Raw genomic sequence first — 21,680 nt, forward strand, 5'->3', positions numbered from 1 at the left:
CTGCTCCTCCGTGTGTGGATTTGAAGGGACGCCGAGGGCCTGCGTCTTTTTCAGAAACTGCTTCCTGCTGAGCATGGATAGCCTGAGTGGAGGAGAGGAACTTCTCTAGGTCTGTGTGGTTGCTCCCAGGCCTCGGTCCTGACCAGTCTCATCCTCAGATGGGCGATCCCCGTTTGTCTAACCTTTGGGAGACAAAGGACCCCAGACAGTTTAAGATCCATGGCCCAAATATTAGCAAAAGAATAACACTCACCTGTCAAATCTTTCCTGAAAATGCAGATCTCTAGGCCTTTGGTCCTGACCCAAGGCTTACGGTCAGTTCTGAGTCTCCCTTGCCATACTTGTTTCTCAGAAGAGAAGCTTCAGGTCAGACAGAGGGTCACACAAGTGGTCCAGGGGGTCTGGTCCATTTCCCCAGGTCATTTCTCCAGAGATTGGGGCAGAATATTAGGTCCTATTGGATAGTGGAGTGGTCAGCACAGTGTACCAGTTAAGGGAAAATTGGATGTACACCTTCAGTGGCTTCACTGATTGCCCTGAGGGCCTGCACCAGCCAATATTCTCCACTGGGTTTCTCTAGGGGGAGGATGGGGTATTACAGGCCAATTGGCCTGGTCTAATAAGGCCCTGTCATTTAGGATCTGTGTCACAGGGGAAGGCTGGCAGAGAGGGTACTGTTTTCTATTGGGCCGTGTATGTCTGGGTTTTAGGTGGACTATCACAGGACTGGCTCTGGTAGCTGGTCCTACCTGTCCCTGGGCCCAGATCTCAGGATTTACTCCAGGGATATGGACTTGCTCTGTGTGGGGAGGTTTGTCCTCTGTTACTAACATTATCATCTTCTGCCCCTTTGTCTAAGGGGACACCAGTCTCCAATTTGTCTCCCATTAGGTGGAGAGTAACCCCCAATTTGGGGATTGCTTCTCAGGTGGCACTAATGGTAAAGAACCCACCTTCCAGTTCTCAGTAGGAGACATAAGAGACCATGGGTTTGATCCCTTGGTCAGGAAGATCCCCTGGAGGAGGGCATAGTAACCCACTCCAGTATTCTTGCCTGGAGAATGCTATGGACAGAGGAGCCTGGCAGGCTACAGTCCATAGGGTCACAAAGAGTCAGACACAACTGAAGCAACTTAGTACAGACACTACCCCCAGTATCTGTAAGACATCTCTTGCTAGCAGGAGTAGAGGGCATTCAGGGATGAACCGGAAGGAATGGGTGCACCTGTGTTCATACAGTTCACACCCTAGTAGCTCTATGAATGGCTTTTCTTAGGCCTTCCCTGACAGCCCCATAATTTTACAATTTTTTATGACCAAGTTTGCCTGATCCGGTTTTTGCTGGTGTTTAGTCACTAAGTCCTGACCCCACGGACCGTAGCCTGCCACGGAATTTTCCAGGCAAGAATACTGGAGTGGGTCACCATTTCCCTCTCCAGAGAATCTTCCTGACCCAGGGATCGAACCCACGTCTCCTGCATTGCAGGCGGATCCGCTACCACTGATCCCACCTGGGAAGCAATCCAGCATTCAGAACCAAGTAAGCAGCACTGGTGTCCACTAAGAATTCAGCAGTCTTTGCCCTTATATCCAGAGTCAGCCAGGGCTCCTTGACGGTCAGTTGGAGTGCCAGCTTAGAAGCCTCCTGACCCCATCATTCTCCATCTTTTTGAACCATTTGCTGTCAAGGAGAGTAGCGGAGATTTGCATTTCCATCCCTTTTGGGGGCTGTCAAGGACATTCTCTTTTCCAGGTCCCTCTTATGTACATGTGGCACACTGATTAGGTCCTAGCTTCCTTGGCTTGCTGTCCCTCAGTGGGAGCCAGAGGTCACTCACCAGAGTCAAGAGTCTCTGTGGGTGGTTAGTCCAGGTTCCCATGCTGACTGGTTGATGTTGGAGGGCAAGAGCCAATAGCCAATAGCCAATAGCCCACTTCGGGAGGAAGTCAGGTCACTGGTCTCATGCCTCCCTTGGGACCCTTTCATGCTCAGGTGTCTTTAGTGCCTTTTCCTGAACTTGGACTGAGTGTACTCATTCTGTTTTTTCATAAGTACCCATGATCTGGGTTTTTTATTGGTCTCACCTCTTGGCTCACAGGGCTGCCCATGCTCCTTCACTAAACTGGAAGTGATGATGGAGAATCCTCCTGTTGACCCCTGGAGGTCAGCAAGGACAGCAAGAAGCTCTGGTGCAGCTATGACATCGTGTACAGAGGTCAAGAGGACAGATCGCTGCAAGACAGCAGGCAGGACTGCTGGGCTCCCTCTGGTCCAAGGATCCCCACTGTCCCTGGCGTCCAGCAGTGTGGGAGATTGGCCAGAGACAGCAGACAGACACGCGTGAGTTTCAGTCTCTGATCCCCAGAAATGCCACAGTGGGAGGGACCCGCTCGAGGGGGCACAGTCCAGATGACTGTGGGGGCTACGCTGGGTGCACACCACACCTGGGTACCAGGTTGCTGGGCAGAGTGGTTCTGAGTTTGCCACCATTCTACCCCATAAGAGTGTACTCAGAGATTAGAGTCAGTCATCCTAACACGACCCTCCCAAAGCCACGCAGTTCTCCCACTAGAGCAAACTGGAACCTAGGGGATTGGTGCGGGCCAAAAGGCCATGATCTGTCCTATCTAGGTCACCAAAACTTGTTACCAATGTCTTTGAGTCAGTCCTTACAGTCTTCCTGCCCTGTGTTGTTCGAGCCAATAAAATGAGACCAAGTTTGGTTCAGAAGCAAAAAAAAAATGTGGTATACACGTTGTTGTTATTGTTTAGTCGTTAAGTCATGTCCAACTCTTTGAAACCCTATAGATTGTAGCCCGCCAGGAAAGCTATGACAAACCTAGACACAGTATTAAAGTAGAGACATCACTTTGCCAACAAAGGTCCATATAGTCAAAGCTATGGTTTTTCCAGTAGTCATGTATGGATGTAAGAGCTGGACCATAAAGAAGGATTAGTGTCAAAGAATTGATGCTTTCAAACTGCAGTGATGAAGGAGACTCTTGGGATTCCCTTGAATCTCTACCAACCTTTGAATCCTAAAGGAAATCAACCTTGAATACTCATTGGAAGGACTGATGCTGAAGGTCCAATACTTTGGCCACCTGATGTGAATAGCCGACTCATTGGGAAAGACCCTGATGCTGGGAAAGGTTGAAGGTAAAAGGAGAAGGGGGCACCAGAAGATGAGATGGTTAGAGAGCATCACCAACTCCATGGACATGAATTTGAGGAAACTCCAGGACATAGTGACAGACAGGAACTCTCTGCAGTCAGAGTTGCACCCAGAGAGTCGGCCAACTTTACGACTGAACAACAATCCAAGCTGAGTAACTTTCAGAGATCTGCTGTACGAAGTAGTACCTACAGTAAACAATAATATTGTGCACTAAAACATGTGTTAGCAAGTAGGTCTCACAGTAAATGTTCTTAGTACACATTACGCTCATTAAAAAAAAAAACAAAGGGGCACAAGGAAATTTTTGGAGATGATGGATATGTTTATTACCTTGACCGTGGTAATGGTAATACAAGACTATACATATGTCCAAACTCACCAAATTGCATACCTTAATTATATGTAGTTTTTTGTACACCAATTATACCTCAATAAAGCTGGGGAAAAGTCATTGGCATACACAGTAATGGTGAATGCCAGGCAGCTGATATGCTAATAAATGTTTAACAACAGGCTCTTCTAAGCAGAAAAGCCCCAGACTGTTGCATCTGCCAGTGTCTATGATGTAAAGAAAGACTCCCAACACAGCAGTTTGAAGCCACCAAGTCTGACATCACTGAAGGCGGAGTCAGGAAGACAGAAGCACAGTTGGCTCCCATGTGCTGATACAAGACAACTCCAGCACAGGCCTGGGAAGGGATACAGGCAGGGTACCCATAGCATCTCCTACATGTACAGCCAGACTTCTTCGTGATGGACATAGGATCTCCAGATTTTATGTGACTTTTATACTCTATTCTGTGACATGCCAATGTTTGAACATCTTACGATGAGAAAAAAGGAAGTACTCCCCAAACCTTTTAATTATCTCATACTCTAGGAAGATGTCTTCTTTATTATTTTTACATCACCTCTTCCCCAGCTACCCATCCTCATCACACTGGCAAATACCTATGAGATCAGAGAAAACCCATTTAAGAAACCAGACTTTAAGAATCCCTCCACTTGGTCAACCCAACAGTAATGGAGACTTCTTGTTTTGCTTGACCAATATCTTTTCCCCTTCTGATAAGAGCCTTTCATTTTCTTGAAGCAACTACCCCTTACCCTATCTTGAGTCCTCAGGCCTTACTTCCTGGCTTTAGTGGTTGGGACACGACACAGTCCTGGCCAAATAGAGAGTCCCATTCCCCTGGAGAAGGGACAAGGCTCCAGTGGGGCTAAGGACACTCTTTGCTTGGAACTGTTGAGAAAAGAAAATCTCTTCCCACGCTAGGAGGATGGAATCCTGGAGCTGCACGTGACCATCCTCCACCACAAGGAAAAGAGCCCTCCTGAGAATGAATCCAACACAAAAGAAAGTTGAGATGAGAGACAGAGAAAAACTGAGTCCCAATAGCATCCTTTGAGCCCTTGGATCCAGCTGTGCCTGAGACACTTCCAGACTTTCCCAGTTTTCTGAAGATACTTTCATACTTTTTCAATGTATGCGTCCATAAAATTCTTCTTTAACTTTGATTTGGGTTTTCGGTCACTTAAAACCGCCAAGATTTCTGGCCCATTCACAGATCTGAGATCAGGTGAATTATACACATCCTTCCGGTTTTCTCTCCTTGGCCCTAAATAGAGCTCAGTGTAGACATAAGAATACAGTTCACTGGGGCTGTGCCTCCCCGAGGATAAATCCCAAGCAGAACTGGTCCATGTAAGCTACCCAAAGGCACAACGGGGGTCACTTCAGAATCCGGATGCTCATTTTCTGTTCGATGTTCATCTTTTCTAAGGACTGGGGAGGGCGAGATGGGTGGTAGTCAAGAGGCTTGAATTCCAAACCTCTATGCTTCCAACCTCCTTTCCCATTCCTGAGGGCCCATGTTTCCCTGGAGCCCCCTCTCTTTATGCCCTCCTCCTTCCAACATAATCCCCCATGTCCACCTGTCCCAGGGACTTCTGATCTCACCTCCCCAGGCCTGAGGGCACCCTAACCTTGGCAAACTCCAGGAAGGACACAGCTCCATCCCCATCTTCATCCGCTTCCTGCACCGTGCGGTCGGCAATGCTCTCCAGCTGCTCTTCTGTCACCTGTACCCCAACCATCAGTCGGAGTGCCTGGGAGTTGGAGGAGGAGACAGAGATAGCCATAAAGAGGAGGCACAAGGACCATGAGCACCAACCCCCAAACCTTGTCCACATCACCCCAACTGTCAGTACCCATTTTGCAATCCATCCCTCCTTCACTTTTCACCCCATTCCACTCACTTCCCACCACAACCCCCAATAATTCTCATCACTTCTCCATCCAACCCCCCATGTGGCCTTCACTATCCTAGGTTCACCTCAGCAACATACAGCAAGTTCATTGCGTGCATGCTAAGTTGCTTCACTCGTGTCCGACTTTGTGCGACCCTACTGAATGTAGCCCACCTGGCTCCTCTGTCCAGGGGACTGTCCAGGCAAGAATAACTGGACTGGGTTGTCATGCCCTCACCGGGGATCTTCCCAACCTAGGGCTTGAACCCACATCTCTTGTGTCTCTTGTATTAGCAGGTGGGTTCTTTACCCAACCTTCATCTATCTTCCACCCACTTCCCCACCTCATCCTTCAATTAGTCCCAAATCCATCCTCCACTCCATCACAGTGTTTCTCAGTCTCAGCACTATTGACATTTGGGGCCAGATAACCCCTTGTCATGGGGGCAGAGGGCCACCCTGTGTATTGTAAAATGTTCAGCAGAGTTCCTGACCTCTGCCTACTAAGTGTCAGGAGCACTGCCCCTTCCCCTTCTTCATTCGCAACAGCCAAAAATGTTTTTTAGATACTGTCAATATCATTCAGGGGGCAAAACCTCCCCCCCCACCACCCCCCACCAACCCCCACATTGAGAGCCACTGATCTATGTCCAACCTCATACCGAAATGTTCCCCATTCCATCTCCCAACTAACCCACATTCCAACACCACTCATTCCCATTACCCACCCAAGACCCCAGTCATCTGCCTCTCCCACCCACAAACCATCTCCCCATCCTCCACAACTGGGTCACATCTCTTGCCCCTGCATTCTTCCAACCTGCAGCATCTCATGCCTGGAGATCTTCCCATCTCGATCCAAGTCGTAGAGCTGAAAGGCAACTGGGAAGAAAGTGGGGGAGGGAAAGGATGGGTCTTCCCTGGTTCTCTTCCCTCAAAAGTTCATCTTGGGGGAGTGGGGGGGCGGGGCTCCCAAAGGGAGTACGGGGGGGGGGGGGGGGCCTGGGGCCTCTCATGGGGCGTGGTAAATCTGGGGTCTCACTGGGGGGAGGGGGGCACAAACTCACAGCGAAGTTTGTTCATTCTGCTGTTGAGGGGCTCGGGTTCCTTGGGGTCCCGGTTTCCATCGTCCTCTTCATCCACAGGTCGAAAATGAGCCAAGACTCTGACAAAGCCTGGAAAGTCCAGTCGCAGACTCCTGGGAGGGGAGAGGGCAGGTGGGCAATGGGGCAGAAGCGGTGCTCACCGTGACCATCCCTCTGCCTCTGGTCTTGACCTCCACTGACAAACTCTCACCTCCGTCTTCCCACCCCTGGGAGGCTTACCCGTCTGGGAAGAAGCTGTCTATAATGCGGTCGCCCAGGGGGTTCACGGCCAGCGCCCCGATCTGCTGCAGATCCAGGCGGCTGGAAAGACAAAGTTCAAAGAGGAGATGGTCAGGGAGGGGACAGGATCAGAAAGCAGAGGTGAGAGGTCAGAAGGCCAGCTCCTGCTTACCTCAGGTAGCCCTTGCCGGTCCTATCCAGCGCTTGGAATCGGTCGTACAGGCGGCGCAGACTGGCCTGCGAGACTGCGGGGTGGGGACGAGGGGCGGTAAGAAGGGGGTCGGGGGAGTAAGGTGGACGCCGGGGACGCGCCGGGATCCCAGGGCACGCGCCGTCCACCCGGCGGCCGCAGGGGGTGGGCTGGGGGCGGAAGGCTGGCTGAAGGGAGGGCTCCCCGGGGCCGAGAGGGCAGGGAGGGGGCGGGCGTGACGAGACCCGGGAGATCCGGGAGACCAAAGCCACCCCTTCCATCCGGTGCAATGCCGGCCCGGGGCTATCCAGGCGCCCGCAAACCCGGAGCCGGGACCCCTGGGTGAACGCGCCCCCATCCCCCAGCGAGCCGGGCTGCCGGGATCTCCTAGATTCCAAGCCCCGGGACCCCCACCGGAGCCGCCCGGGACCCCGCCGGGCCCCCGGACGCGGCGCGCCGCACTCACAGCCGGTCTCCCGCCGGAGGCTGTCGACGTCGGGGATCCTGGCGGCGTGGGAGCTGCGGGAGCCCATGGCTGAGCTGCCGCCGGGCCGCCGTCCTCCCCGCCCGCCGCCCAGGCGCGGCCGCCTTGTGGCCCCGGGGCCGAAGGCCGCAGCCTTGGCGGGGAGCCAGGCTCCTGAACCCCGGCGTTCCTTGCCTCCCACCCGCGACCCGGGCGAATGGAAAGCCGGGCCCAGGGTGGCGGGGTCAGCAGGGCGGGCGCGAACAACAGGCGGTTTCATCCCTAGACTCTGCGGTCGGGCGGGGCGGGGCTGGGCAGGGCTGGGCCGGCCCCCGCCGCGGGCCCGGCCCCCTCCCGAGGGTCCGCCTCTCCCCCCGCCCGCGGGTCTGTCCCCCAGCCAAGGATCCGTCCCCACCTCCCCCGCCGCGGGCCCGGCCCCCTCCCGAGGGTCCGCCTCTCCCCCCGCCCGCGGGTCTGTCCCCCAGCCAAGGATCCGTCCCCACCTCCCCCGCCGCGGGCCCGGCCCCCTCCCGAGGGTCCGCCTCTCCCCCCGCCCGCGGGTCTGTCCCCCAGCCAAGGATCCGTCCCCACCTCCCCCGCCGCGGGCCCGGCCCCCTCCCGAGGGTCCGCCTCTCCCCCCCGCCCGCGGGTCTGTCCCCACCCCCTGCGTGTCCTCCTCCCCCAGAGAGGGTCCGCCCCACTACCCGGGATCCGTCCCCACCTCCCCCGCCGCGGGTTCATTTCCCCCCCGAGGGTCCTCCTCCCCACCCTCCCGCGGGTGTCCCCCTCCCCACCCTCCCGCGGGTGTCCCCCTCCCCACCCTCCCGCGGGTGTCCCCCTCCCCACTTTGGGTCCACCTCTCCCCCCCCGCGGGTCCGCCCTCCTCTCCGGTCCAGCCCTCCTCGACGATCCGACGTACCCCCTCACGAGGATCCGCCCCCCGCCCGAGGATTCGCCCCCCATCCCCCGAGTCTGCCTCCCCGCCCCCTCGCGCCCCGCTAATCCGAGTTCCCACGCTCGCTGGGGCACCGACCTGCCATCTCCCGCCCGGCCCGGCCCTGCCAGCCTGGGGCTTCCCCGGTCCTAAAGCGCAAGGCTCGAGGTCCCGACCTTCTTCATCTGGAGAGAGAATCCAAGCCCTTCTGGGAAGTGGGTGGCGGCTGAGGAGGGGAGCGAGACACCCTGGTCCCAGTCCGGGAAGGCCCCAGCTTGGGCTCCTTCCCCAGGCAGTGGGAGTGGCCTTGAAGGAGCTCCAAAGAGGGCTGGAGTGTGGAGGGGCATAGATGAAGGGCTCTTTTAAGTGGAAGGAGCACTGGATTTGGAGGACTTGGAATGGAATCCCAGCTATGCTTCTAACTCTGAATAAGTCGGCATTTCTTGGTTTTATCTGTTTTGTTTGATCCATATAACATTGTTGATGTCTAATTGAGTAAATGCTTAAAAATCAGAATATAGTTCTGTGTGTTAGTTACTGTCACGTCCGACTCTTTGCCACCCCATGGACTATAGCCACCCAGGCTTCTCTGTCCATGGAATTTTCCAGGCAAGAATACTGGAGTGGGTTGCCATTCGCTTCTCCAGGGGATCTTCCTGACCCAGGAATCAAACCCAGGTCTCCTGTATCGTGGGCAGATATGGAACCAAATTTCCAAAATTCCTGTTTTCTGAGAAATCAGGAGATCTGACACCACTAGGCCCTCTCTCCTGCCTGGCACCATGAGCATACATCTGGGAACAGCAGCCATGTTTAGATGGGGCGTCCTGGGGGTCCTCTTGGTGCAGTCCCCTCCCAGCCCAGTTGCTCCCCTATGAACCCTGTCAGCTCTGGTAGAAGCTCCAGGCTGGGACTGATTAGACCTCTGACCAGCCCTCAAGTACCAAAGAATCCACAGCAGCCTGAGGGAGGGTTACAAACCCCACTGTGACCACCCTGAACATAATGACCACAGCAGCAAGGGCTCTCATTTTTTTGAGCACTCACCATGGACCCTGCACTTTGCAAAGCCCTTTAAATGCACTAACTCACACAACTAGCTGGAAGGCCATCTTTCCACTTTTTTATGGTGGATGCTGCCATCACTTAAAAAGTCGTGAGTTATGACAAATCATCCATCCTCAAGGTCAGGGGTGGGGTGGGCTTCCCTGATATCTCAGCTAGTAAAAGAATCTGCGTGCAATGTGGGGGACCTGGGTTCAATCCCTGGGTTGGGAAGATCCCCTGGAGAAGGGCAAGGCTACCCACTCCAGTATTCTGGCCTGGAGAATTCCATGGACTGTATAGTCCATGGAGTCGAAAAGAGCTGGACATGGCTCAGAGACTTTCACTTTCGTCTGTCCTCAAAGGGGGTCACAAAGAGTTAGACACGACTTAGCTACGCAAAGAGTCGGACACGACTGAGCGACTGAACTGAACTGAACTAGCTACTGAACAACAACAGCAAATCTGTAATATTAAAATACCATGGGAGAGGGGTGGTTAAGGAAAAAAAAATCTAACAGTGCTCGTTCAATGGGGATGTAAAGAAAAAAAAAAGTTGAGAAAATCATGTCGTAAAGGAGCAAGCACCACTTTGCAAGTCCAGCTTTGCACGTATCATTACCCTGTATTCCCCCATCATAATCACACATATACACAGATTTCCCAAGGGGAAAAGAGGCAAGCTGTTCATTTCAAGGGTTCAAGTTCATACCCACCCTGGAGAGAGGGAAACAATCAAGCCTCCAGCCCCAGGCAGAGTCTCACATCAGATAAGCCTTGAAAATATTGATCTAAGAAGTGCATTCTGCTCTTTCAGATACCCCAAGGATTAGACAACTGGCACAAAGAATGCTCGGTTCCCTTTCGATGCCCCCTGAGGACTAAAGCATTCGGGAAACCATGCTGCTCCCTAATGAAGCCCAGCAAGCACTGCAGTGCATCCCTAGGAGTGTCGGTCAGGTTAGGTTCTGAACCCAGGAGGTGATAAGAGTCCCTGGAGGTTTGCAATAATCACCTCAGGCCAGCTTGGGCTGCTGATCTTGGAAAGAGCTCCTCCAGCCTTAATCTCTGAGTCAGCTCTGCACTGATGCAAATCAGGTCAGCGAGTCATTAACAACCTGCCTCCCCACACCATCACAAGCTTCCAGGAAAACACTCCGTTAGAACCCCTTCTTGCTTCATGCACACAAGTAGCATCCCAATCAACTTCATATATATACTTGGCCACATCTTTTCAGGGCATTTATAGGAGAGATGCTTTGGGGAGAATTTCATCTGAAGAATCTGTTGAACAGGATTCAGGCTGAAAGCTTGTTTTCTGCTTTTAAGCTGCATAAGCGTTGCTGCTGCTAAGTCACTTCAGTCATGTCCAACTCTGTGCAACCCCATAGATGGCAGCCCACCAGGCTCCCCCGTCCCTGGGATTCTCCAGGCAAGAACACTGGAGTGGGTTGCCATTTCCTTCTCCAATGCATGAAAGTGAAAAGTGAAAGGGAAGTCACTCAGTCGTGCCCGACTCTTAGAGACCCCATGGACTGCAGCCTACCAAGCTCCGCCGTCCATGGGATTTTCCAGGCAAGAGTACTGGAGTGCGTTGCCATTGCCTTCTCCAATAAGAGTTGCTAGCCATTCTCGAGGAAGCAATACTTCCAACTTCAGTATAACAGAGGTCCGACTGGAAAAATGCATGTGCAAGAATCAGTTCAGTTCAGTTCAGTTGCTCAGTCATGTCTGCCTCTTTGCCACCCCATGGACTGCAGCATGCCAGGCTTTCCTGTCTTTCACCAACTCCTGGAGCCTGCTCAGACTCATGTCCATCAAGCCCGTGATACCACCCAACCATCTTATCCTCTGTCATCCCCTTCTCTTCCTGCCCTCAATCTTTCCCAGCAGCAGGGTCTTTTCCAATGAGTCTGTTCTTCACATCAGGTGGCCAAAGTATTGGAGTTTCAGCCTCAACATCAGTCCTTCCAATGAATATTCAGGACTGATTTCCTTTAGGATTGACTGCTTTGATTTCTTGCAGTCCAAGGGACTCTCAAGAGTCTTCTCCAACACCACAGTTCAAAAGCATCAATTCTTTGGCATTCAGCCTTCTTTATGGTCCAATTCTCACATCCATACTTGACTACTGGAAAAACCATAGCTTTGACTAGATGGACCTTTGTCGGCAAAGTAATATCTCTGCTTTTAAATATTCTGTCTAGGTTTGTCACAGCTTTTCTTCCAAGGAGCAAGCTTCATTTAATTTCATGGCTACAGTCACCATCTGCAGTGATTTTGGAGCCCCCAAAAATAAAGTCTGCCACTGTTTCCACTGTTTCTCCATCTATTTGTCATGAAGCGATGGGACCAGATGCCATGATCTTTGTTTTCTGAATGTTGAGTTTTAAGCCAACTTTTTCACTCTCCTCTTTCACGTTCATCAATATGCTCTTTAGTTCTTTGCTTTCTGCCATAAGGGTGGTGTCATCTGCATATCTGAGTTTATTGATATATCTCCCGGCAATCTTGATTCCAGCTTGTGCTTCATCCAGCCCGACATTTCACACGATGTACTCTGCATATAAGTTAAATGAGCAGGGTGACAATAGACAGCCTTGAAGTACTCCTTTCCAGATTTGGAACCAGTCTGTTGTTCCAAATTAAGAAATATACAAGAATAGTTGGGTACATATAGAGCACTTTCAACTCAATAATAAAAAGACAACTCAAATTGTTTTTACAATGTTCACAATGAGTTTAATATTTTTTAATATTAATTTTTATTTATTTGGCTGCATCAGGTCTTAGTGGTGACACTTGGGATCTTTGCTCCTCACTGAGGCATGTGAGATCTTTTTAGCTATGGCATGTGGGATCTAGTTCCCTGAGAAGACATCAAACTCTGGGCCCCCTGCACTTGGAGCACAGAGACCTAGCCACTGGACTACCATGGAAGTCCTAATATTTTAATATATGTTAGAGCTCTTTTTCCCCATAAAACTGCAGGCTGCTTAAGGGTGGAGGGCATATAAGATATTATATAGACAAGGCCAGATACCTGGGAAGTCCAAATATCTGTGTCCTCAGGCTGAGAGCTCAGGCTGAGGCTTGACCAAATCCAACTTTCCGCCCTAATGCTATGAGTGGGACTTGGTTAGTTTTTCAAATTAAGCTTTTAAAATTTGTCAGCTTAGCAGGGAACTTATGCACTGCAAACTCATCTTTCTAGCAATAATCAAGTTACATCAGACACAAGGTGGCCTGTTTCCTGAGTTATTTAATTAGAATCTACAGATATTCACAGGGAAAGCATATTTCAAAACAGGCTGCCTCTTTGGGAGAGAGTAGGGGTGGAGTGCACAAATGGGGGAGGAAAGAACAAGATGTAGCCCCTGGACGATGATATTAGCTCCATGCTTGTTTAGTTGGGAGCAAGGATCTTCACATGTTAGATTTCCAGAGAGGTGCTTGGAAAGGAAAGTGGGCTGAAGCTGAGCTTGGATGTCACCACGAAGAAGGGAGAGTTGAGAATTTCAAACAGCTGTGGTTCTTGGAGCACTGCTACCCAAGGTAACTACATAAGAAATTCCCTCCAAGACAGCTGTCCTGGACTTCCCTGGTGGTACAGCGGATAAGAACCTGCCTGCCAATACAGGGGAGAGTGGGTTCGATCCCTGGGCTGGGAAGATCCCACATGTGTCAGACTAACTACACCCATGAGCCACAGCTGTTGAACCTGTCCCCTAGAGCCTGGGAGCTGTAACTATGATAGCCCAAGCAACTGGAGCATGTGCCCTTCAGCAAGAGAAGCCACTGCGGTGAGAAGCCTGAGCACCGCAACTAGAGAAAGCCCTCTTGCAGCAATGAAGACCCAATGCAACCAAAAATTAAATAAAATTAATTGATTAATTTTTTAAAAAGATAGCTGTCCTCGTTTGGTTAAGGTTCAGCTGTAACAAAGAACCCTCACATAAGAATGGCAAATTGATGTTTTCATCTGTCTCATGGTTGGGTCTGGAGGTAAACAGCCTAGGGCTGGTCTGGCAAGGCTGCTCTAGGAAACTCCTCTGCCTGGATGCTCTACCATCCCCGGAGAGTTGCCCTCACCCAGGATGCACACCAGCCAGGATGGACCTCCAGCCACAGAGCTCCCCTTCTCAGCAGCAGGATAGAGGAAGAAGCAGAGAAAAGGACCTGTCTCTCTCTTCTAGGAAATATCCTTAGAAGTCATATAAATCGCTTCCCAGTCCATCTTGGAGGGAGAGTTAGTCTCACAACCAGCCTACCTGCAGAGGAAGCTGGGAACTTCTGTGATATGGGCAGCTATGTGTGCAGCTAAAATCTGCAGGTTCCAAATAACCCAGTTTTGTTCTTTTAAATAAAGATTTATTGTGCTGGGCTCAGTCGTGTTCAACACTTCAGGACCCCATGGATGGCAGCCTGCCAGGCTCCTCTGTCCATGGGATTTCCCAGGCAAGAATACTGGAGTTGGTTGCCATTTCCTTCTGGGGATCTTCCCTACCTAGGGATAGAACCTGTTTCTCCTGCAAGTTTGCTGCATTGCAGGTGGATTCTTTACTGCTGATCCACCAGGGAAGCTCCCTGCCCCCCAAATAGCCCAATTTTTAAGTGAGAAAAAAAAAAAAACCAGACATTTCTCCAAAGATGTGCAAATGGGCAAGAAACACGTGAAAAAGATGCTCAATATCATTAGTCATCAGGGAAACACAAATAAAACCACAATGAGATTTCCCTTCACGCCCACTAGACTGACTAGAATTTAAAACAAAACAAAACAATGGAAAATAATAACTCTTGGCCAGAATGTAGAGAAATTGGAACCCTCATACATTACTGGTAGAAATGTAAAATGGTGCAGCTGCTACCAAAAACAGTTTGGAGATTTCTCAGTAAGTTAAACAGAATTACCATATAAGCAATTCCACTCCTAGGTATATACCCAAAAGAACTGAAAACAAGTGGTAAAATAAAAACTTGTCCATGACTTGCTTATAGCAGCATTATTCACAATAGCTACTAGGTGAAAACAATCCAAATGTCCACTGACTAATGGGTAAATAAAATGTGATAAATAAATTATGGGCTTCCCAGGTGGCTCAGTGGTAAAAAAAAAAAATCTGCCTGCCAATGCAGGAGACACAGGAGATGCAAGTTTGATCCCTGGGTCAGGAAGATCCCCTGGAGGAGGAAATGGCAACTCACTCCAGCATTCTTGCCTGGAGAATCCCATGGACAGAAGAGCTTGGCAGGCTGCAATCCATGGGTTGCAAAGAGCTGGACATGACTGAGCATACCCAGACATATATGTTACAATGAAGTATCATTCAACCATAAAAAGGAATTAAGTGCTGATAAATGCCACAATAAGGATGAACATTGAAAACAATCTAAATAAAATAAACCAGTCACAAAAGACCACGTATGATATTACTTCATTATAACATGAAATGTCAAGAATAGGAAAATCTATAGAGACAGAAAGTAAATTAGTGGTTACTTAGGGCTAGGGGAGCCAGTGAGAAAGAGAGTTACAGATAAAGGGTACAAAGTTTATTTTTTTTCAACTTTTGAAAATATTCATTTATTTAGCTGTACCAGGTCTTAGCTACACACATGGGATCCTTAGTTGCAGCATGTGAGATCTAGTTCCCTGACCAGGGATGGAACCCAGGCCCCCATGTGGGATTTTGAAGTCTTAGCCACTAGACCATCAGGGAAGTCCCACAAGGTTTATTTTTGAGGTGATGAAAACATTCTAAAATTGACTATGGTCATGGTTACACATATCTGTGTATATATCTATCTATTGAATTGTGCAGTTTAAGTGGTGATTTATATACTGTGTGAATTATATCTCAACAAAGAGGTTGAATAAATGACCTGGATAACCTTGATGGTGTGGTCCCTCCCCTAGAGCTAGACATCCTGAAGTGTGAAATCAAGTGGGCCTTAGGAAGCACCACTACGAACAAAGCTAGTAGAGGTGAAGGAATTCCAGCTGAGCTATTTTAAATCCTAAAAGATGATGCTATTAAAGTGCTGCACTCAATATGACAGCAAATTTGGAAAATTCAGCAGTGGCCACAGGACTGGAAAAGGTCAGTCTTCAGTTCAGTCCCAAAGAAGGGCAATGCCAAAGAATGTTCAAACTACCACACAATTGCGCTCATTTCACCTGCTAGCAAAATTATGCTCAAAATCCTTCAAGCTAGGCTTCAGCAGTACATGAACTGAGAACTTCCAGATGTAAAAGCTGGATTTAAAAAAGGCAAGGGAACCACAGATCAAATGGCCAACATCCGATGGATCACAGAGAAAGCAATTCAGAAATTGCTTTCATCAAGAAAGGGATTTCTATTCCTTTCATAGAGAAAGGAATTTCAGAAAAACATCTGCTTCAGTGACTGCACTAAAGCCTTTGACTGTGTAGATCACAACAAACTGTGGAAAATTCTTAAAGAGATGGGAATACCAGACCACCTTACCTGATTTCTGAGAAACCTGTATGCAGGCCAAGAAGCAAAAGTTAGAACCGGACATGAAACAACGAACTGGTTTAAAAATTGGAAAGGAGTATGTCAAGGCTGTATATTGTCACCCTGCTTATTTAACTTATATGCAGAGTACATCATGAGAAACGCTGGGCTGGATGAAGCACAGCTGGAATCAAAATTGCTAGGAGTAATATCAAAAACCTCAAATATGCAGGTGATACCACATTAATGGCATAAAGTAAGGAGAAACTAAAGAACCTCTTAATGAAGGTGCAAAATGAGAATGAGAAAAGCTGGCTTAAAACTCAACATTCAGGAAACTAAGATCATGGCATCTGATCCCATCACTTCAAGGAAAATAGAAGGGGAAAAAATTGAAACAGTGACAGACTTAATTTTCTTGGGCTCCAAAATCACTGCAGATGGTGACTGCAGCTGTGAAATTAAACTTGCTCCTTGGAAGAAAAGCTATGACCAACCTAGATGGCATATTAAAAAGCAGAGACATTACTTTGCCAACAAAGTTCTGTCTAATCAAAGCTATGGTTTTTCCAGTAGTCATGTATGGATGTGAGATTTGGACCATAAAGAAGGCTGAGCGCCGAAGAATTGGTTCTTTCAAACTGTGGTGCTAAAGAAGACTCTTGAGAGTCCCTTGGACAGCAAGGAGATCAAACCAGTCAATCCTAAATGAAATCAGTCCTGAATATTCATTGGAAGGACTGATGCTGAAGCTGAAGCTTCAATACTTTGGCCACCTAATGCGGAGAAGAACTGACTCATTGGAAAAGACCCTGATGCTGGGAAAGATTGAAGGCAGGAGGAGAAGGGGACGACAGAGAATGGGATGGTTGGCTCACATCATCAACTCAATGAGTTTGAGCAAACTCTGGGAGATAGTGAAGGACAGGAAGCCTGCTATGCTGCAGTCCATGGGGTCACAAACAGCCGGACATGACTTAGTGACTGGACAAAAGATTTTCAAAATCAAAAACCAAGAAGAGCAAAAGACACTCTTGAAATTAAAAAGTAATGATGACAAATTAATTCTAACATATTTTTTAAATGTAAATATTATAAAGCTATGATAAGCTTTGTGGTAATAGGGCAAGAATAGACAGATGAGAAATAGACAAGTCAGAAATAAATCCAAATACATGTGGGAATGTGGCATGTGATAAAAGTGACCTTTCAAATCAGTGAGGGAAATGTGCATTACTGGATAAATGTCATTTGGAACATATGTCTTTTGGGGGAAAAAATGAAGCTGTACCCATACTTTCCAAAATTAATTCCAGATAGAATAAAGGTTTAAATGCAAATGAAACCGAACAATTTGGGAAGAAATCTTAGATTTTGTTATAATCTTGAACTGAAGAAGGCCTTTCTAAAGATGAAACAGAACAGAAACCATAGAGAAAAGATTTGCTAATTTGACTGTATGAAAGTTAAAGTCTCTGTATGAAGATATATAGAGAGATAGAGAGAGATTTCAAGGTCAAAAAGACTAGCTGGGGAAATATTCAGTCTATATAAAAGGCAAAAAGACTAGCTGGGAAAATATTCACAGTCTATATAAAAGGTAAAAGATGATTTCCTTAGAATACAAAGGTCTCTTAAAGATCAAAAGGAAAATGACAAAAGCAACAGAGAAAGAAAACCCAAAACTCCCCACACTTTTCTTATTAGAAAAAAAATGGGATAATATGTGAAATAGAAATGATAAATGGCATAAGAAGATGCCTAACCTCAGGAAGTTTCAAAGTATATATTGTCTCTAGTGGGGAAAAAGACAAAGAGTAAAACTACATTTTAAAACAAGAGACTGTATCTTTGATGTGGTCAAGATGTCAAGGATACAAGGAATTCCTGGCTGTCCAATGGTTAGGACCCCATGCTTCAGTTCCAAGGGTCCAAGCTGGGATTGAACTAAGATCCCTTGAGGTAAAAAAAAAAAAAAAAAAGGATGGCAAGGATACAGGTCATGAACATCAAGTAGGTATGAGTCATATCTTGCAGGGTCCTGCAGAACCTTTTAGATCATGAGTGTTAAGTGTGATAGGACATCTGTTGTTGTTTAGTGGCTAAGTCATGTCCGACTCTTTGCCACCCCATGGACTGCAGCACACCAGGCTTCCCTGTCCTCCACTGTCTCCCAGAGTCTGCTAAAGTTCATGCCCATTAAGTCAGCGATGTCATCCAACCACGTCATCCGCTGTTGCCCCATTTTCCTCCTGCCTTCAATCTTTCCCAGCATCAGGGTCTTCTCCCGTGAGGTGGCTCTTCACATCAGGTGGCCAAAATATTGGAGCTTCAGCTTCGGGATAGGAAATGATGGTAGGATTGAAGCTGGAGAACGAGATAACCCAATTTCTGTTTTCGTAACATCACAAGAATCACTCTGGCTGTTGTGTGTAGACTTAACTGGGGCAACATGGAAACTGGGAGACACTGCAGATAATTTGGGTGGACGACAGTGGTGGATCTGGGTACTAGAAGTGGTGAGAAGGGATCAAATGTGGGTCCTATTTTGCAAGAAGAGACCACAAGATTTGCTGATGTTTTGAATATAAGGTGTGAGAGAAAAACAAGAGTCAAGGATAATTCCAAGCTTTTGGTGACAAACAACTGGAAGCTACCATTAACTGAGATGGTGAATAGAAGGAAAAGAGTGCATACCAGAAAGGGAAAATTTTTAAATCCTTGAGTTGCCTGTTATACATCCAAGCAAAGATGTTGAATAACTAGTTGGGTATGGCAAACTGGATTCCAAGAGAGAAGTTGAAACAAGCGTTATATGCTTGTTATCGTGTGCTTTTCTTTTCATTCATCTCAGAGTATTTTCTAATTTCCTCTGTGATTTATTTGACTATTGCTTGTTTGAGTGTATTGTTTAATTGCCACATATTCGTTAATTTTCCAGTTTCCCTTCTCCTTGATTTCAAGTTTCCTTCCACTGCAGTTAGAAAGGATACTTTGTATGATTTCAATATTTTTTAATTTACAGAGACTTGTTTTTGGACCCCAACATATGATTTATCCACAAGAATGTTCCAAGTGCATTTGAGAAGAATGTGTACTCTGCTCTTGTTGGGTTGGGAGTTCTCTATCTGTCTGTTTGGTCTAGCTGGCCTAGTGTTGTTCAAGTCTTCTATTTCCTTATTGACCCTCTGTCTAGATGTTCTATCCAGTATTGAAGATGAGATATTGAAGTCGCAATGTATTGTTATAGAGCTGTCTATTTCCCCCTTCAGTTCTGTAAATGTCGGCTTCATCTATTCGGGAGTTCTATTATTTGGTATATACGCCTTTCTCATTGCTATATTTCCTTGAAGAATTGACAGGACTACACATTTGGGAATTATCACTGAATAAATGGTATTAAAAGTATGAAACTGGGGCGTTTCCTGGTGACTCAGTGGTAAAGTATCTGCCTGCCAATGCAGGAGACACGGGTTCGATCCCTGATCCAGAAAGATCCCGCATGCCTTGGAGAAACTAAGCCTTTCCGCCCCAACTATTGAGCCTGTACTCTGGAGACGGTGCTCCTCAATAAAAGAAGTCACCACAACAAGAAGACTGTGAACCGCAGCTAGAGAGTCGCCCTCACTCACCGCAAGTAGAGAAAAGCCGGAGCAGCAGCGAAGACCCAGCAGAGCCAGAAATAAACAACGTTTTACAAATTAAAAAAAAAAGGAAATCAAATAGGATCATCTGTGATGTGAATGAAGGAAGACGATAAGAAAAGGTCCAGGACTGATCACCGAAGACGCTCCAACATTGAGAACTTGGGAAGAGAGAGGGAATTGATAAAGAAGATTGAGAAGGAGTGGCTAGTGAATTGGAAGGAAAATCACGAGTGTGGTTTTCCAGCTAAGTGAAGAACAGGAGTCTGATAATAAGAGTCAGTATAACGTTCTTAAATTGGAGGTACTGCGGATAACTGTGGTTCAAATGAGGATAATCATAAGGTAAATTTGGGGATTGTGTATATGAAGTTCTTCTCTAAATGAGGACTGAAAACACTCATCTCTCCTTTTGCTTTCTAAGGCCGGGTTGAGTGCTGCAGGGCAGTTGGGTCTTGGCACCATCAAGAGTTGGCACACTTCTGTAAAAGGCTAGATGGTAAATCTTTCCAGTGTTCTGCATCCTACAGTCTCTGTCACAACTGCACAATTCTGCCATTGTAGTGAAAAAGCAGCCATCAGTTCAGTTCAGTTCAGTCGCTCAGTTGTGTCTGACTCTTTGCAACCACATGGACTGTAGCACGCCAGGCCTCACTGTCCATCACCAACTCCCAGAGCTTACTCAAACTCATGTCCATCGAGTTGGTGATGCCATCCAACCATCTCATCCTCTGTCTTCCCCTTCTCCTCCAACACAGTTATGCCATTGCAGTGAAAAATCAGCCATAGACAATGTTTAAACAAATGGACTTGGTTATATCCCAACAAAACTATTTATGGACACTAAAATGTGAAATCATATCATTTGCCCCGCATCACAAAATATTACTCCTTTTTTCAATGATCTGAAAGTGTAAAACCTATTCTTAGCTTTATACACAAATAGGTAGTTTGCAGCAACATGCATGGACTTGGAGACTGTAATACCCAGTGAAATAAGTCAGACAGAGAAAGAGAAATATCATATGATATCCCTTATATGGGGAATCTAAAAAGAAATGATACTGATGAACTTATCTGCAAAACAAAAAGAGACTCACAGACTTAGAGAATGAGACTGTGGTTGCTGGGGGGTAAGAATGGGGGAAGGGATAGTTAGGGAGTTTGGGATGGACATGTACACACTGTTATATTTTAAATGGATAACCAACAAGAACTTACTGTATAGCATATGGGACTCTGCTCAATGTGGTGTGGCAGCCTGGATGGGAGGGGAGTTTGGGGGAGAATGCATACATGTATATGCACATGACTGAGTCGTTTTGTTATTCACCTGGAAGTATCACAACATTGCTCATTGGCTATACCCTAACGTAAAATAAAAAGTCAAAAGAAAACAAAGGTAAAATAGGGAACAGGCTGGATTTAGCACACAGACCATTGTTTGCTAATGTGCTTATAACTTCTGTGTTCTCTACAGACAGTGCTCAGTAAAAGACTGACATGTTTTCTTTTCAGAGTTCTCCAGGAAAATAGAATTTTGCATGAAGACTGAAACAAACCAGGACCCAGTGGGCATTCAGTCTGGAGCACTTCCATGCCTCATGCATGCCAATGGAAACACTGGCTTTAACCCAAGAGTTCCAAGCCATTGTTCTCACAGACCTTCAGGACAATTTTGTTCATCCAGGGAGGAAATCTCAGAATGAAAGGCAAACTGGTTTAGGGGGAAGAAGGCTAGAGAATTGAGTTTGGAAAAAGGCAAGAAGACAGTTCTGGAGAGCTTGACAGCAGAAGCCATCACAGAAACACTGCAAAAATGACTGGTTGACCCAGGGATTCCTCTCCTAGGTACGTAGAAGAGAAATGTAAATATATATTCACCCCAAACCAAAAGGTAGAAACAATTGATGAATAAATAAATATGGTATATCCGCACAATGGAATATTATTCACCAATAGAAAGAAAAAAAGTATCCAATGCATCAGTTCAGTTCAGTTCAGTCGCTCAGTCGTGTCCGACTCTTTGCAACCCCATGAATCGCAGCACGCCAGGCTTCCCTGTCCATCACCAACTCCCGGAGTTCACTCAGACTCACGTCCATCGAGTCCGTGATGCCATCCAGCCATCTCATCCTCAGTCGTCCCCTTCTCCTCCTGCCCCCAATC

The 21,680-nt window shown here is 47.5% G+C and overlaps 1 protein-coding gene across 2 annotated transcripts; it reads right to left on the bottom strand.

Moving 5' to 3' along the window:
* Positions 1–3,552: 3,552 nt before the first annotated feature.
* Positions 3,553–8,515, bottom strand: CHP2 (calcineurin like EF-hand protein 2). 2 transcript variants are annotated; one of them, XM_052635473.1, is made up of 7 exons: positions 8,441–8,515; positions 6,927–6,999; positions 6,755–6,835; positions 6,497–6,627; positions 6,250–6,311; positions 5,166–5,288; positions 3,553–4,965 (listed from the first exon to the last, which is right to left on the bottom strand). In XM_052635473.1, the coding sequence occupies exons 1-7, from the start codon at positions 8,445–8,447 to the stop codon at positions 4,912–4,914; spliced, it is 531 nt and encodes a 176-aa protein (XP_052491433.1). In that variant the 5' UTR covers positions 8,448–8,515; the 3' UTR covers positions 3,553–4,911. The 2 variants fall into 2 exon arrangements, with proteins under 2 accessions (XP_052491433.1, XP_052491432.1); XM_052635472.1 differs by lacking the exon at positions 8,441–8,515 and adding an exon at positions 7,411–7,668.
* Positions 8,516–21,680: the final 13,165 nt, after the last annotated feature.

Source organism: Budorcas taxicolor, chromosome 2 (genome assembly GCF_023091745.1).
Source record: "Budorcas taxicolor isolate Tak-1 chromosome 2, Takin1.1, whole genome shotgun sequence".
Taxonomy (NCBI): Eukaryota; Metazoa; Chordata; class Mammalia; order Artiodactyla; family Bovidae; genus Budorcas; species Budorcas taxicolor.